Raw genomic sequence first — 18,192 nt, 5'->3', positions numbered from 1 at the left:
GATCCCAAGCAGTATCTAGGTGCCAGAACTCTATCCTTTTGAATGCTGACCTAATGCTCCCAAACGAAAGGGGCTCAAGAACTGTGTTGTTATTTCTGAAAGTATTTACATATGGGTGCCTGATCTGTTAAGAAAGATTCTGGAGTCTGTATCCAGGTTAAACTCATGCAAACAAGCTTCACAATTCAGCTTCACAAGCTTCACAATTCAGCTTCACAAGCTTCACATCTGCACTGTGGCAAAAAAAAATAATGTTCTAGTTCTTAAATTTACTGAGCATCCTTTACATCTCATCATAAGCAGCAGTGACGACTTATTCTTTATTACTCTTTCCATACCAATGACAACTTAATAGAACTACTGTATCTCTTCTACAGTCACCTCAACTTTAAATTAAAAAAGTCAGTTTGGCATCTTAGCGGAGAAGCGTTCACTTTGGTATTCTCTCATAAGCAAACACATTATGTCAGCTATTCATTCTGCTGTCCTCCTCTGATACTATTTTAGGTTTATTCTTTTTGAGACAGGCTCCTAACCTGACACGCCAGAGGTATGCTCAAGATTAAGAGCCACCTAGGTCGTAAGGCACAAAGAAGAAGGAAGTCAGCAGGGCTAGGCTTTAGATAATCACTAAATAGCCTGCTGTAAAGTGCTGTATTAAAGTCATCTAAGAATTGTTTGAGAGGATTAAGAAAATTAAGAGCCATATCCTGAACTTCCTCCTTCAGTATACCAGACAAGGCAATGTTCTGTATTTTATAATTCAATCATGTAGTGTGACCTTCTTACTGGAAGTTTTGAAGTAATATGGTAACATACATTCTTCCAGAAGGAAATAATTCTGCAGATGCACTATGCTTTAACTGAGTAGCATAGCATATTCATGTAATGTAGTTTCATCCTGGTGCTCTGCAAGTGGAAAAGCTCCCCAAACAAACTTACCTCATCTTGTAATGACTCTTCAACTTGTTCATCATAGTCTTCATCTTGTCTTTTCACTGAGTTAAAAAAGCCAAATATTAAACCATTACATTTCTACATAAAAAGCCCGTGAAAGAAAAAAAAAAATAAAATTTAGAAAATAGGAAACAACAGCTGAAGATGTAACAGGAATTTTGTCTTTAAGGAGCTTCAAAGAGCTTTCACAGAGAAATAAGAAGTGTAATGAGCTCAGTTTAGGAATGCATGTAAAAGCACATGAAATAGAAATATACACACCAGCTTGTCCACAAGGACAAGAAAAATGCATAGAAATAAGAAGCTACCAGCACTGTCTTCAAGTAAATCTGTCCATCAACTTTTGATTCAACTATAGAATTTCTGCAAATGATCCCATCTCCATCCTCCCAGATCTCACAAATGTAACTCATGGATTCTGTTGTTTCAAAGCCCAATTACGTTAATAAATACGCAAATTAAAGCAATCTGAACTAAGCTTTCTTTGTGTTCAGAAATTATTAGGAAATCTGCTTTAAAGAACAGCCATTATCCCATGTCAACAGGAATTTGTGTTAACTTACCTTGTCTTAATTCTTGGTTTTTAAAGTGCTCTTCTAGTTTTCCTTTCAATATTCCTCCAAGTTCTTCAAAGTGTTCATTGTTAAGGCATCCATCTCCCATTACATCAATGCACTAGTGAAATAAAAGGATTATTTTTTCAGCTTTAAGTTACATGAGCAGTTTCAATTAAATCTAAGCAAACACATGCTCTGCTTTAAGTGATCATTAGCAGAAATGATACTAATAGAACATTCATACTCTAACCAATGCTCAAATTATACAAGGCAGGCATAGTACCGCTGCACATTCCATGCACAGAACTTCAGTGCTTTCTGTTTAAAAATTAATAAATCCAGTCATTATTTTAGGTTAATACTTTGGTATTTTGGTTCTTGCAAAACAAAAAAGTACAACTGAGTTTTCCATCAGCTATAATATTTACAGTCATGCCAAAATTCACAGAGGAAGCTTTGCAATTCTTCCAGCCATTTAAATGGATATCAAACTCATGTCCTTTCTTACTGTAAAAAGCTACAAACAGTAACACCACTAAATTTGTAAGGAAGAAATTACCTTTGCAAAAGAATGCATTATTTCTGAGAGGACATCTGAATCTGGTTCTGTTCCAATGGCTTTGATGAGCGCATCACACATGAAGTGCCACATCTGTGTGAGGTACTCTGGCCCACGAACTCTAGCACATTCAAGAAGCAGGGGCATTGACTCTGCTGCTGCTACTCGAACACGTTTCATTATTAAGGAAAAAAAACAATCAAGGCCAACATAAAGTGCTTAGAATTTAAGCACCCACCACCATAATGAAGTTATTAGTTTTCTGTCTGAAATCTATTTTTTTTGTTGCAGTGTATTTAATTTCTTAATTAGATACAGATTAAAACCACAGAAAAATTAAACTTTAAGTTGTTTCAAGACTGCTTCCAGCCATGACAGAAAAGCTATTCAAGTTCTCCTTCACTTTGTTGGCACAAACAGCACTTTCTACTACTTTCTTTTAAGATTATAGACATGTTTATTTAAAAAGAAACTAGGGGAAAAAGTAGGCTACATTGCCTAAAATAGTGTGTAAAACAATGTTCTCTGAAACAATTTCTGCTATAAAGCAACAGAATTTTTTAACACTAACACTTTCAATATGTTCAGGAAAACAGTAAGCATGACTTTTGATTCTTCCAAATTAAGTTTCTGTTTTCACAGTAGAATTTGTTAATAGGATATCATCATGGAAATAGAACTTCAACAAAGGAACCATCAGCTTTACAACCTGTTCTGTGTACTCCACAAATCCTTCTTTCAGCTCTTTTGCATAGCAAACCTGAAAAAAAAAAAACACGGAAACACCACCTTTGAGGGAAAATACTGTTACAGATGTTTTCTCACCCATGCAATGGCAAGAAAGATTGTTAGAAATATTTTTTTTTAATTTATTTTTAAATGGATTATTGCATGCTTTTATTTACCCCCTCCACTGTGTTTTTTTAAGAAATTCTGATAGCACTCTAAGTTCTCATATCAGTCTTAGAACATTCAAGCATTTTTCAAACCAAATTCCGAAACATCAGTATTCCCTGAAAGGATCTACTCTTCAACATCCCAAATTCTTCAGAAGTTTTGCTAACGAAAGGAAAATGATCTGTTTGTCTGAAGAACTGAAGTTTCAAAATAAAGGAACTATTTTTAATCAAGCAAGCCACACACAATGAATTGTCTGAAATCCACTTGACATATCACATAAAGAAAACCAGAACTATTTCATTTGGTACTGTAAAGAATATTTTTCCTCACAGATTTTGGCTTCAAAGTTGATTGTCCAGCAGTACCAAAACTCTTATTACTCACCAGCATCTGGCATGCAGTTGCTTTTTCTTCAAGGCCTGCAGTTTTAATTCCAAAACTTTGCTGATCTCCTAGATTTACGAATTCCCAACCATCATCATCACTCATATTTTCCATATCTTGTGCTGTTATACAAAGGGGAAAAATAAATATGTAAGTGCTACAAAATAATTTCAGTACCTTTTTCAAGCAAAACATGATTTTAAACCTACTGTCTAAAAGAGCTACTTCAGGTTTAATGGACGCAGTCTTCATTAAAGGTCCCATGACAACAGGAAGGTACTGCTGAAATTCCTTTCCAAGAATCTTACACATTCTGGCCCATGCTGAGATCATGTAAGAAATCTGGAAGAGAAGAGTCAGAATTTTCATGTCCCACACTTATTTAAAGGAATGCATAAAGGAAGAACGTTATACAATAGGACTTTTAAAAAGAATTTGTCAGCAGCGCATAAAACTTATTTCAAAGAGAAGAACTCATCCAATGTGCTATCCATATAAAAATGCATCTTCAAAAGACATGTCCTCAGTCTGTATCCGTAACAACGCATTAACAGTACCTCAGATCAAAGTCACTATTTATGTAAAAATGTGACGGTATCAGATGTACTTGCAATGCAACCATGACTGTTTGGAAAAGTAAACTTTTTTTCTGAAACAAATCATTCCCCAAATTTAAGTGATACCACTGAGCCATATGCCTGAAAATAACAAAGAGAAAAAAGAGAGCAGCGCTGTGCTTTCAGGCGTATTTGTTTTCAAATGCACAAGTCAAAATAGCACTCCACTCATTAGAACAGCTGTCTAACAAGTCTTGTTGAACTACTTATATGGAGGTGACAGCAAAGGAATAGGTCATACACAGCCAAAAAAAAGTAGTTCGTAATAGACAAGGAATGATCACCCACACGCTGAAATTTCTTCAGCAAATACAAACCCTGGAAGTCTCATTTCCCGAACACATTTCTGTGAAAGAGTCTAAGGCCATCTTAGGGCAATCAATCCCGGTTTATGTAAGACATGCTGAAAAATTAGCCTGAAGGTGTAATTGGGGAAGGGGGCAGAAACATCACATGTACAAAGAACATTTTTAATACTAACCAACAAGTTATGCACTGTAATTTTAATATACCTGTGGATCATCATCTTCTAGATCACTGAAGTCTGTTTGTGTCTTCAATAACAGCTGCATTACATCCGATGCATCCTGCATAAACTAGATACAGGAAACAACTACATGTTTTTAAAGGCAAATTAAAAGGGTGCTTTTAGTACTTAAATGTACTTTTACATTAAAGTACTTTTTAGACTTAACACCAAACAATTTAAGTGATCATTTAAGTCCAGCACACTGCCAAGACACAAGTTAAAGCTAGAAATAGAATCATAGAATAGTTAGGGTTGGAAAAGACCTTAAGATCTAGTTCCAACCCTCCTGCCATGGCAGGGACACCTCCCACTAAACCATGCCACTCAAGAAAAAAATGAAGACTGGAATGCAGATAAAAAAAATGAAAACACAAGGTCTTTTTCTGGAAGCATCACCAAGTCATTCTTGTCTTAAGCTTCACTATGTATCTGTTCATACACTTGAAAGCAGAGGAGTATTTAAATAAAACATTACATAAATAAATACTAATACTCCAACAATTCTAACTTTCCCAGATACCCTTCTTACTATTTTGACTCCTTTGTGGAACTGGGACAAAAGCTGATAGCGAGAGCTACTTACTCAAGAGCTTGTAACGTTCTAGGTCACATCAGATGCCCACTGATGTTACACCTACCTTTTTTCCACTCCCCATGTTCCCAGTAGTCCTCCAACAATAATTTATTAAAATTAGTTATGTTTAAAATCTGTTTAAAATTTAGTTGCATGAACGATAAGTGTACTGGTAGTCCTAAGTCAAAGGAAAGTGCTAGTAATTCTGGGGGGAGATTTTAGCATTTTTGTAGTGTATACTTCAAATTATTTTACTTTGAAATGCTATTTTGTTTTCTTCACTCAGTAAGATGAAAGTGTGTAAACTGTAATGCAAACCTGCTATCAGAACACCACTTACAGTGTCCTTCACAGTTGTTTCTCAGTATGTTTGCAGAAGTATGTTTTAACCAAAAAAAAAAAAAATCCCCAAACCTGCCAAATACATCAAGCCTCATGACAAATGAGTACTTCTAGTTCTGTTACAAGCACATTTAAACTTTTCAGGCATCTGCACACAGAAACTATGCTAAGTTTCCTTCGAACTACATACATCTTACCAGCCATTCTGATACTGCCCAAATGAAACAATGCAGTATTTCTCTTAAGGCAAAAAGCCACCCCAAATGAAGAAAAAAAAATAAAATAAATGAGTGCTTTCAACACTGCTCAGTGTGAAAAGACTAACTCAGGCTGTAATATTTTCATAGGATTCTATTAGGAATTCGTGAATCTAAACAGCAAGCTGGTCACCTCAGAAATGAGAACAGGAAAACAAGCATAGAAATCAGCAACAACATAGCTGTATGTGTAACAAGTGAACATATTAATTCAGTGTTAACTCTGCAAAAAGGGGCATTTTAAAATATCAGACCATTAGAAAAGATCTAAGCTTACCTTTTCTTTACCAACAGCAAGACCAATTAGGCTTATGCATTCGATAGTCTTTCCTCGTAAAAGTCTTAATTCCTTCTGAACAGCATTCTCAACAATGTGTTTTAGAGAGGGCATAAATAAATCATAGTAGGGAACAAACTTCTCCTCTGCTGTATCTGCAACTGATGCAATTGAAGTCACAACTTGCTCCAAAACTAGCTTAGTGCCTTTCTGTATCAACTTGGAAAGAGGAAGAATAAAGTGTTATATTTCTACAGCATAGTCTTTACTTAAAAGCATGCCAAATGTAAAAATCTGCTCTTGTATGTCCTAATAATGTCAGTTTAGACCAACATCTGAAGCTATGCTGGTCCAACATCTGCTTATTTCAGAGGTCTTAATTCAGCTATATTTATTCTCTGTGACAAGCTTACCCCCCATGAAACAATTTGTTCAGTATATTATACCTCTTGTAATTTTATCACCATAGTGGAATGAAGATGCTTCACTAGATTATCCAAATATGGAATGAGCAGCGACTTAGGACAATCTTCAGTGAAGTTTATGAGTGCTGCAGCTGCGTGGGCTTGAACACGCTGGTTGCCTTGATCCTCCATGGTTTGCAGAAGAGCTGCTATCACCTAAAGGAGAAATGTGTATTTTCAGAGAGTAAGTTTCTGAAGGGGACATACTTCTACCACTTCCTCCCCCCATCGCACTACTTACCTTCTCATGAAACTTCTTTTGAAAACCAGGTGCAAAGTCAGTTGCCATTTGTCCAATAGCATTACAAGCAGCGTATCTTACTCTTGGATGCTGAAAAAGTATTTCCCTCAAATAGTTAACAAGTAGTTATGAAAGCAGAAATTAAAACATTTTGAAATTAATACTAAACTTATACTCACAGGATCCTGAAGGAACAGCAAAACGAAATTAACTATCTCATTTAAAATTCCTTCCATCTGTTGATGGCAACCTTCTCCAATGGCTGAGAGAGCCATCAAGCCAGCATGCCTGTATTTCCAGTCAGCTACAGAGGAGTAAAAATGAAAACAAATGTTATTCATTTTGGAAACTAAAAAGACAAACCACCTTTTTGGGGGGCAACAGGAGGAAGAAGAATGAAGAACAGAAGTGGGAAGGAAAATTCATACATCTACTTGATTTGTCAAATACTTTTCACTTTTCCTCATACATACTTCCAGAGATGCACAAAAATTTGAGTATTTAATCCAGGCCAAATCCAGACCTAGAAAAAAAAGAATTCTTAACTGCTGATACAAGTATGTAAATAGTTCTAACACTTGGAACCCGCATGTTAAGTAAGCTAAGCAGGGAAGCATCAGGACAGGATTTCTTTTTCCCCTTCCCATATATATATATATATATATTTATATACACACACACACACACATTTATTTATTTTTTTTTTTATTACATCAAAGCAGCCTATGAGGCTATGTCTTAAGCTTTAGGTCAGAGGGGAAAAAGGCCTAGTGAATCAAATATCTGAATTTAAAACAAATAAATGATCAGTACTGAACTTTTCCAGCCGTTTCCCCAAGACAGTTTAAGAACAGTAACATTCCATCTAGGGATGTAAGGTTTGCCCTGCCTCCAAGTCCTGTTAGTTTACTCTTTTGTGTTTTTGTTGTTGGTTTTGGTGGTTTTTTTGTTTTTTTTTTTTAAACAGAATCTTTGCGCTTCTGTGCTGAAAACCATGGGGATTACAGAAAAGAAAAATCAGAGGAACAAACAGGTTTATCAAACAAATTGCGGTTAATGCACATAACAATTTCTTTCCTGAAATAACGCAAGATTTCATCAACATTCCGGATTATTTATTAAATTCTTGGAATGAAGAACATGACAGTTCAGAACATGGGAATCCTGGCAGTCAAACTTGTGTTTCATGAGGCTGAAATAAAATATTTTGAGAGAAGGTACACTGAAGAAGTAGTTGATTTTGCACTAAAGTTCACTGGATGTTCCTAGTTAAGCTTACTCTTGCTACTCTAACTGTATTACTATTAGCATGCATTCTGGACTTGAAATTAATGATTCTACAAAACAAAATGCAATTATACTTGGCCCATCTGGCTACCCGATCCAAACCCAGTTGCTCTAAATTATTATTTCAGTAAACATTCGTGAGAAAAATGGTTCATAGCATTTAAAGCTGAAGTGTATAAAAGATACATTGAGTAGCTAAGCATGAAGACCTAAGGGGTATCAAAGGTTCCGAAAAGGACAGAATTGTCAAGAAAAAAAAAAAAAAGAAAATGCAGCTACTTACGATTCTGAAGCATCTGCATAATATGTTCTTTAATCATAGGTAAAACAAGTTTTCCTCCGAGGCCACATGCCATCCTGTCCAGTGCACTCTCACCAGCAACTGCATTGCTAAATATCAGTTACAGAAACATCAACAGTTTGATAACTACAATCAAACAGTCCAGCAGGGCACAGGATTGCCCTCTCCTGCAGTTCTAGTCTTCAGACTTTTGCCATCTGAATACACTAGAGCCTCCATAAGTAAATAAAGCATACCCAAACCTAAAAACATACACAATAGTCACAAAACAGTTACTTACCCTCTACTGAAACATCTATTAATTTGTAGCCTACTGATTAAGTCTAGTACAAAAGAAACTTAGGCCTTACTAGCACTGAAGATATAGACTAAATTTTGCAACAATTACATGTACCTAAAAAGCTGAAAAGAAGCTTGCAATGAATTACACAATGTTACTGGCCATCATCTTTTTGTCATGAGAATATGAATCAGTTCAGACTTGCTGTGAATCAAGTGAACCAGTAGAATTCAAGCTTTGGCACATAAGAGACCTTTCTTGCACAGCTGCACTATCAGTAGTCTAGAAGCATGTTCTCTTGCCAGTGACTCAGGCAGAAAACATCAGTCCAGGTGAGGAATCTGTGACTCCCAGGCAGTTGCGGAACTGAGAATCAACTAACATTACCTTCGTGATCTGTTCCATGCAATAAAATTATTCCCTATAGAAAAGCAAGAAGGTTTCCAGGATACAGATAACTACTGGTACAGATATTACAGCCCATCCTAGGCACCTGTGCTGATGGAAAAGCTGAGCGATAGTTCAGAAAGGGATGGATCTCCCTCTTCTTTCACGTATCAGTCGGCTGGGTGAGAAATAGAGGTCTTCAAATTATTATGCTTGAATCTCCAGCTCTCATTACAAACCATAAACAGTCTAGAAGCTCAGATGCTGCAAACAGCAGTGCTTGTGCAAAGATACTGACAATACTGTAATTTTTCTTCTAATTAGTCATGTTCAAATAGACACATCACAAGGAGGGCAACAGAGCAGGGACACCCAGGTTTAGACTGGAGCTAAAGTTAATGGCACTAAAGTTAATGGCAGCTTTTGTGTGAAATTATATTCTTTGAGCTCTTTCCCCTCACCATGAATTCAGACGTTCAGTTTGAGGAAATAAAGATAGTCTATCTTAGAAAAATGACCACACACCTCCCTGCAATGTTTGCAAGGCTTTTGCCAGGAAAAGAGGAAGCTGGATTAACCTTTTCCTCCTTTAGAATTTCACTGCTCTATGAAGTCAGAGCAACAAAAACCTGGAAATGCTAAAATATTCCCTGCAGCTTTTGTGTAGGCTGACTCACATCCCCCTTAGACCTGAACACACCCTAACTAGACTACAGCCTGATGATCATTTCATGGACTGAACAGAAATTCCAGTCTTCTTAAGAAGCTTCTTAAGAAGACTTAAGCACCCAAAGAGGTCAGCATAAACATCAGCATATCAACAACTCTCCACAAAAGTGGGAAACACAAAGCAACATGAGTGAAGAAAAAACTACCACCACAGACATCATCACCGGAGACTAGCTTATGTCCAGTATTTTGTGTCTAAGCCTCAAGCTCCCCTATTACTTTGAAGTCCAAAGGAGCTACATTTCTTTCAGGCTAAGGTTGCCAAGCATAACTTGTTTTCTGATCTTTGCTCGCTCTACTTGAAACTTGCAACAAAACAAGACAAAAAAAAAAGGGGGGGGGGGGGGAATAGTCACTCAAAAATCCATAGGCAGCTAACCTGTGTTTAGAAGCACTGTTACTCTGCCAACAATAAAGACAAATTGGCATGCCTCAAGTGGATGATTCAGAGCTCTTACTAAGCTGTTTAAGTAGGATGTCTGAATAAACTCCACACCCTGAAAGGCTTGATGAGGATTTGAACTTTAATATTCTATTTCCTCTTGAAATTTAGCTGAATTAAAAGATTCAAATACCTGACAAATCTGAATGCAGCAGTGTCTGACAGTTCTACCTGTATAGCAAAATTCCAAAGTTGAGGACACTAAACCCATTAAAAGGGTGAGAAGGGGAAGAAACAACAGCTTACTTTCAACCCCATGATCAAGTGGAACAAAAAAAAACAGTATTCCAAGTCAAGAAGAAATTAAGTGGGTTCTTCCATTAACTCCTATGCTTTGGTTTTGTTAAGTGTCTTTAGACACCTGGTATCTAGTAGAAGTCACTATGCGGTTCAGTGGTAAATCAACGTCTTTTCTACTGCCTATCTTCCTATGTGTTAGGAATAACACATACACTTCTCAATGTGTTCTGTGGCAAATTGTTTTAAAACACTAATTACATCTGAGCCTTGAAGAAGTTGGCAGATGTGGCAAAAAAAAAAAAAAGCACCTAGACTGGTAAATGAACATCCCTGTCTTTACAGAAATCTGGAGATAGTTATCTCCTACACATATTTCCGCTTCTACTTCATTCTAACTGTATTTGGTCAAGAGCAGATATAACAAGATGCTGTAGACAAATCACTGTCATTCTAGTGAAAATCTGGAGCAAGCTACAAAGCACACAGGAATAAGCAAATCAGAAAGATCAGATCACCTTTAGTAGATCTTTCTTGTCTAAGACACAGCAAAATAAACTTCTGCTAGCCATAGCAAGGGATTTAAAATAATAATAAAATCGTATTTTTGAGATAGATGAAATCCAGCAAGGAATGCCACTATGCATTCTTATGTTGTTTCAAAGGTAGGCAGCTTTTCTCTTTAACACCATCTTTTCAAGGGCACAGATACAGAAAAATATGAAGAGATTGGATGTAGATGATTAACCTGGTCAGCAGCTCTCAGCTTTGGCTCCAGCTAACTTTAGGATAAGCCCTCAATTTAGAATCATAGAATAGTTAGGGCTGGAAAGGACCTTAAGATCATCAAGTTCCAACCCCCCTGCAAGGGGCAGGGACACCTCACACTAAAACATATCACCCAAGGCCTCGTCCAACCTGCCCTTGAACACCGCCAGGGATGGAGCATTCACAAACTCCCTGGGCAACCCATTCCAGTGCCTCACCCCCCAAAAAGGAAAGAATTTCCTCCTTATATCCAACCTAAACTTCCCCTGTTTAAGTTTTAACCCGTTACCCCTTGTCCTGTCACTACAGTCCCTAATGACGAGTCCCTCCCCAGCATCCCTATAGGCCCCCTTCAGACCCTGGAAGGCTGCTCTGAGGTCTCCACGCAGCCTTCTCTTCTCCAGGCTGAACAGCCCCAACTTTCTCAGCCTGTCTTCATACGCGAGGTGCTCCAGTTCCCTGATCATCCTTGTGGCCCTCCTCTGGACTTGTTCCAACAGAGCATCAGCCCACCTCACAAGTGTGTCAAGGTCCCTCTGGATGACATTCCTTCCCTCCAGCGTATCAACGGAACCACACAGCTTGGTGTCATTGGCAAACTTGCTGAGGGCGCGCTCAATCCCACTGTCCATGTCAGCGACGAAGATGTGGAACAAGACCGGTCCCAACCCTGATCCCTGAGGGACACCACTCGTTACTCGCCTCCAGCTGGACATTGAACCATTGACCACAACTCTTTGTGTGCAGCCATCCAGCCAGTTCTTTATCCACCGAGTGGCCCACCTGTCAAACTGATGTCTCTCCAATTTAGAGAGAAGGATGTCACGTGGGACAGTGTCGAACGCTTTACACAAGTCCAGGTAGATGACATCAACTGCTCTACCCCTGTCCATCAGTTCTGTAGCCCCATCATAGAAGGCCACCATATTGGTCAGGCAGGATTTCCCCTTAGTGAAGCCATGCTGGCTGTCACCAAGCTCCTTGTTGATTTTCATGTGCCTTAGCATGCCTTCCAGGAGAATCTGCTCCAAGATTCTGCCAGGCACAGAGGTGAGACTGACTGGTCTGTAATTCCCCAGGTCATCCATTTTCCCCTTCTTGAAAATGAGGGCTATATTTCCCTTTTTCCAGTCTTTGGGAACTTCACCTGACTGCCATGATTTCTCAAATATGATGGCCAGCGGCTTCGCAACTTCATTTGCCAGCTCCTTCAGGACCCGCAGATGGATCTCATCAGGACCCATGGACTTGTGCACGTTCAGATTTTTAAGATGGTCTCGAACCAGATCCTCTCCTACAGTGGGCCCAAGGTCTTCATTCTCACAGTCCCTGTATCTGCCTTCCAAGACTTGGGTGCTGTGGTCAGAGCCTTTGCCAGTGAAGACCGAGGCAAAGAAGTCATTCAGAACCTCAGCCTTCTCCAAATCCTGTGTAGCCAGCTCTCCCAAGAGCTTCCTGAGGGGGCCTACGTTCTCCCTAGTCTGTTTCTTATTTCCTATGTACCTGTAGAATCCCTTCCTGTTATCCTTAATATCCCTAGCCAAGTTTAATTCTAACTGGGCCTTAGATTTCCTAACCTGGTCCATAGCTTCTCGGACAACATCCCTGTACTCTTCCCAGGCCGCCTGTCCTTGCTTCCACTTATTATAAGCCTCTTTTTAATTTGAATTTTCCTCAGGAGCTCCTTATCCATCCAAGGAGGTCTCCTGGCCCTCCTGCTGCACTTCCTTCTAGTTGGGATGCAACACTCCTGAGCTTGCAGCAGGTGATCCTTGAATATCAACTAAGAGTCTTGGGCCCACCTGCCCTCCAGGGCTATATCCCATGGAACCTTCCTAAGCAGGCTCCTGAAGAGGCCAAAGTCTGCTCTCTTGAAGTCCAGGGCAGTGAGCTCGCTGCATGCTCTTCTCACTGTTCTGAGGATCTCAAATTCGAGCATCTCGTGATCGCTGCATCCAAGGCTGTCCTGGAGCGTCACATTTCCAATGAGCCCTTCCCTGTTGGTGAGCACGAGGTCAAGCATGGCACCTCTCCTTGTCGGCTCCTCTATTACTTGCACAAGGAAGTTGTCTTCCACATAATCGAGGAACCTCCTGGATTGCTTGTGCCGGGCCGTACCGTCCTTCCAACAGATGTCAGGGTGGTTGAAGTCACCCATGAGAACAAGGGCCTGCGAGCGTGAGGCTTTTCCTATCTGTCTATAGAGTGCTTCATCCGCAGGTTCTCCTTGATCAGGCGGTCTGTAACAGATCCCCACAGTAATGTCTCCCATAGCTATATTCCCTTTAACCCTGACCCACAAACTCTCTGTTGACTGCTCACCTGTCCCCAGAGTTCCATACTCTCCAGCCTATCCCTAACATAAAGGGTTAAGAAGTGCTGACTTCTGAACTGAGCAACATAAATGACAGAAGAAACAAGTCTGAAAAGTTAAAACAATGCAAAACAGCAGACAAAAGTACATGTAACATGTACAAGTAAATTACAGCAATACACAAATACCAAAAGGATTTATTTGCTGAACAGTACCTAAATAGCCTACTTAAAACCTGTTTGAGAACAGCCAGATACACTGCTCGTGACCAAGGGAACAAAACTGGAAGTTATCTGAGTTAAGGAGAAAGTAATGCACTGCAGTTATTTGCATTCTGCACTTAAAATTTGCCTTTAGCACACAGTCTTGATAAAATATCAAAACAACTAGTTTTATAATTACCTGTCAAAATCATCATCTTCAAGTTCATCTGCATTTGCCCAGTCTTCATCTTCTTCCAAGTCAACCATCATTGCTAACATTTGAGGAACTGAGAAAGAAAAAAAAAAACACAACAAAAATTTTAAGCTCAGGTTGTTTTCTTAAAATAGATGAGAAATACCTCAAATATGTTCTCAAATAACAAGTTCCCTCCTTTCAAAAAAATAACTGAAGAAAGAGAACTCTTCCTCCAGTAGCAGATAGTCAAGTCTGTCAAACTACATCAGCCACTAATTCACAATACATTTTCAGAAGAGTATTTTCAGAACGTTCAAATCAAGAGAAAAAATGTTGAGTGTATTTCTTAGAGACCCATAGTTCAATGCAAGATTTTTTTTAAATCACAAAGACTGCAAATGTAAATTACTTAATAAAGTCTAAGTTCCTTGAGAAAAGTTAAAAATAGCATTATATGCTTTAAGAACTCAGATATACTTCATTCATTTTGCTGAAACTCTGACATCACCCTTCAAACATTCACTGATGAAAGAGACTATATTCATGAAAGATGATACTCAACCCTGACAGGATATATTTTGTTAACTGTATGTACAGTGGTCAATTAGCACAAAGTTTTACTTTTATAATAAGCTAATGGCTTAGAACTTGAAATTTCCCCCCATGCAATGTAAAATTTTGGTTTGCATCATGAAAGTATCTTACACATAATAATCCAGCAGTTTTTCTGCTCCTACCTCTGTGGATCTATTCCGTGTGCTCTTCTCACTATAAGTCTTTAAAGAGGCCATTACACGATCTTTATCATAAAATTCAACTACTATACAATAAGCAACACCTATTTTTCCAAGCAGCTCACACTAGAGGAAGAAGTGCAGTGATTTGTCTATTGTAAGCCTGCCTGTTCTTGTGTACTTCAGAAGCCCAAAGGCGGAAAAGTACACACATCTTGCACTTTCAGAGCAAAGTAAGGTGCTCTTAAGTATTCTTTATACTATACTACCTGCTCAGAGCATTTGTTTGAATTCAATATAATTTATGCAAATAAGCTTTATTTTGCCCTGAAAATTAAAGTTTTCGGTCAAAAACTCAACCTTTGAGGTTTAAGAATCTTTTTAGGACAATCTACCACATACCTTGAAGGCAGGCATCATAGTTAACTGTCCTTTACAGCAACCTACCTCAAAAACTAGAGGAAGCATACAGTAATCCATGCTGCTGATGAGATAAACTGCAGCTGGTAAGGTGTACTGCAAGTGGTGAATTTCCTAATAACCTTACACTACTGTAACCTACTATACAGGCACAATCCTAGGCAAACTCACCTCATCATACACCTGAACAAATGATAAACTTCTGATGACAGAAGAAAATACTGCTTACTGACAGCATCATGGCGCAAGTATCAAGAAAAGATTGAATTATGGATTGATTAGCTTGATGTGGCTATGTGTCTTCAGCCAGAGATTATACTACGTATGCAGAAACCTTCAGAAAGTTTTTATATATGTACCAAGATAACTTAATGGACACTAACTCTCTAACATGATGCCCACATGTCAGAATTCTACTTATTTACTAGTCACTGAAAAGAATTTCCTTAAAAAACAAAACAATAGAGTAGTATAGCCCAGAAGCTTTTCAGACACAGACACTCATAAGCACATGCATTGTCACACCTCTGTAATATGGAAGTCAACCACCGTCTACCACAAATGCTATGTGGCTCCAAAAAATGTCAGTGTTCATTGCTACTAACAAGCAAGGCCAAGAACAAACTGTCATCCAAAGCTGCCTGGCCACCATTACATCAAGAACCTGCAAAAGCCTGTGAACATATTGGTTCTCCTTTATGTTTAATATGAATGTGGCTGCCTGTGAGTGCAGTTTCACAAAGAATTTTTTTTAAATGTAAAGGTCTGCACTGAAGTCTCACTAAGCCCTCAAAGTCTAATTATTGCCAATATACAGATTGCATACAAAGAAGTTCAAGGATAACTAAGCCTGTTTCTTATCATAGCGCGCCATGACTGTTCATTTTCTGGAGACCAAGCAAAACTATAGCCAAAGACAGGCTGCAGGTTTCATTTCTAGGGAAAGAGCAATAAACCATTCTCTTATATTGAACACTGAGCTCAAGGAGCAAAGTTTGAACTCATGGAATTAATGAGCAGACAACTGGTACATAGGATACAGCCTTACTCCTAAATCACCATCATGTTCAGTAAAACCAGCGTAAGATGACAGTTTTGCTTAAGACCCCCTTCTAGTTGTGAGGATCAAGTGATCTAGCAACTTCTTAGCTGAATGAAAATAGAAATCATTTTAAACTAAGTCATAAAACCAAGGCAAAAGCAATTTTTTTGCTGCCTTTTAATCATTCTGAATGTAACTGCTTTACTAGTTCTGCAAAATACATGTCTTTCACCTAGTGATTCATTAATATTAAAGAGCAATTTTACAATGGCTTACATACCAAAGGCGTTTCATTCCTGAATGGTACCTTATCTTAATACAGTATCTTAATACAAATATTTCATTGCTGAACAGCAGCTAGCAACCCAATGTAAAAGTAATACATTCTAAAAAGGTATGAGGCACTTCACTACGTTGCTTGATCAGATAAGAAGCCTGTCATGATTTGGGGACAGCAAGTGTCAAGTGTTAGCATTCCTAAGAAGCCACAGGACAGAGTATAAAGACAGCATTATAAACATTTTCAAATTTCAAAATACATTGTAAAAGAATTTGTTCTTTACACAACTATTCCACAAATAAGGAAAACTTCTGATTAAGCCAAGCAGATCCAGTTTTCAACTTTCAGTTTCCAGAAGTTTTTAACTTATTTTAATGGCATGTATACATACAACTTTCCCCAGCCTCAGCACACAAATGAAAAAACAAACAAAACCCAACAACAAAAAACCCCCAACAAAACAAAACAAAAAACAAAACAAACAACACCAAAAAACCAAACAATTGTCTTTACCAAAGTTTCAGAAAACAAGCAAGAATTTAGACCAATACAAGCATGACAAGGAGGGAAAATAATCCTTCCGAAAAGCAGGCTACACTGCCGTGTCAGTGATCTACAGTGTGCCCTGATCTACTCTCAAAAACAGTGTAAAAGGCACAGAAATATCACTATGCACAGCATTGATGCTGGGGCTGTCCAGAATATTTTTAGTGTCTCAGATAATAATGCACAATTAAAAAAGTGCCTCTCCAAAGAATTTAAAATCCACGTTAAATAGACCAATTATAGACCACCTCTATTTATATAAGCATCTGATTTTTAATTCACAGCTTTAACTCAATACTGAGGCTTAACATGCATGCTGAATTCCTTCAGCCTTCAGTTGCCCGCACCAGAGTATCTGGCCTACATACCAAACTTCAGACATAGAACTTGAGAACTAAATGCATCTTTTCTTCAGTAAAAATTTCAAAAGCCAGCAGAAAAACTTGAAAGTAGTGTTTTCCTTGGAAATGCTTAATGAAGAATCTACCGTATTGTTAGGGTTAGGGTTGCTGGTGGCTGCATGAGCACAGATTAATTTATGAAGAGTCATAATAAGGGGTTTTCTCTATAAGAAAACTCAGTTCAGTGTCACCTGAATTTAACAGCACCAGCAAACTCTGAGTTAGACAGGGTTTTGCCACTAAGTGCAAAAGTCAGTTTAGCACTGTAAAGACAAATTGTTTCAAAGAGAATGAGTAAAATACTTACTGGCTTGTGCAACGATGTTGGTATGCCTCCTCAGCATAGCAGCAGCAGTTTCTGACAAGGTCACAATTACTTCAAGTGCCAACTGACGCTGCATGTTACTGAGGCTGGCATCTGCACACAGCTACAATCCAAAAGATTAGAGCAAATGATTACAACAGAAGTTCTGGGCCATAAAGAGTGATTTATTTAAAAACAAAACCAAAACAAACTAGCCTTACCTTCAGACTTAGTTGCAATGTAGGCTCTAACTGTGGTCGTAAATACTTGGGAACAGAATCTGCAATTTCTACAAGGGATTTCAGGACAGAATCATCATTTTGGTAGCAGGAATCATTAACAGCCTATAAAGGGGTCAGATGAAGATAAGATTAAATAAAAACAAATAATACTATGAATGGGACTACTGTTCTAGAAGAAATCTGATTAAATGTGATTCATTAACATAGCCTCACTTAGCATTAGGAACTAAAATAGTTGAAGCCTTAGGCTGCAAGAATTGACCAAGAATTTGATAAAACTAATGCTGCTAACAAAGAACTACCTGAATCTGGCAGATACAAGCAGAATGAAGAAGATAAGGAATAAGGAGACAATTCCAAGAGAATAAAGTAACTTCAGAAGGCCAGCCCAGCAACAGTGAAAACCAGTATGAAATCAAGA

The 18,192-nt window shown here is 38.3% G+C and overlaps 1 protein-coding gene across 1 annotated transcript in view; it reads right to left on the bottom strand.

Annotated features, from left to right (window-relative positions):
* Window positions 1-18,192, bottom strand: part of IPO5 (importin 5) — a 44,894-nt gene that overhangs the window by 11,115 nt on the left and 15,587 nt on the right. The window contains exons 7-21 of the mRNA XM_062624626.1: window positions 17,751-17,873; window positions 17,533-17,653; window positions 13,806-13,893; window positions 8,229-8,335; window positions 6,838-6,962; window positions 6,659-6,748; window positions 6,400-6,573; window positions 5,954-6,172; window positions 4,487-4,570; window positions 3,567-3,699; window positions 3,358-3,479; window positions 2,737-2,833; window positions 2,074-2,246; window positions 1,521-1,632; window positions 943-998 (exon numbers count right to left, since the gene is read on the bottom strand). Of these exons, the coding sequence (XP_062480610.1) occupies window positions 943-998; window positions 1,521-1,632; window positions 2,074-2,246; window positions 2,737-2,833; window positions 3,358-3,479; window positions 3,567-3,699; window positions 4,487-4,570; window positions 5,954-6,172; window positions 6,400-6,573; window positions 6,659-6,748; window positions 6,838-6,962; window positions 8,229-8,335; window positions 13,806-13,893; window positions 17,533-17,653; window positions 17,751-17,873 (1,824 nt within the window). The remainder of the gene's footprint in view (window positions 1-942; window positions 999-1,520; window positions 1,633-2,073; window positions 2,247-2,736; window positions 2,834-3,357; window positions 3,480-3,566; window positions 3,700-4,486; window positions 4,571-5,953; window positions 6,173-6,399; window positions 6,574-6,658; window positions 6,749-6,837; window positions 6,963-8,228; window positions 8,336-13,805; window positions 13,894-17,532; window positions 17,654-17,750; window positions 17,874-18,192) is intronic.

This window comes from Pezoporus occidentalis, unplaced genomic scaffold (genome assembly GCF_034315485.1).
Source record: "Pezoporus occidentalis ecotype Australia unplaced genomic scaffold, CSIRO_AGI_Poc_V1 ctg27, whole genome shotgun sequence".
Lineage (NCBI taxonomy): Eukaryota > Metazoa > Chordata > Aves > Psittaciformes > Psittacidae > Pezoporus > Pezoporus occidentalis.
Note: the sequence above shows the minus strand (reverse complement) of the source record. Positions and strands in the feature narration are given on the sequence as shown.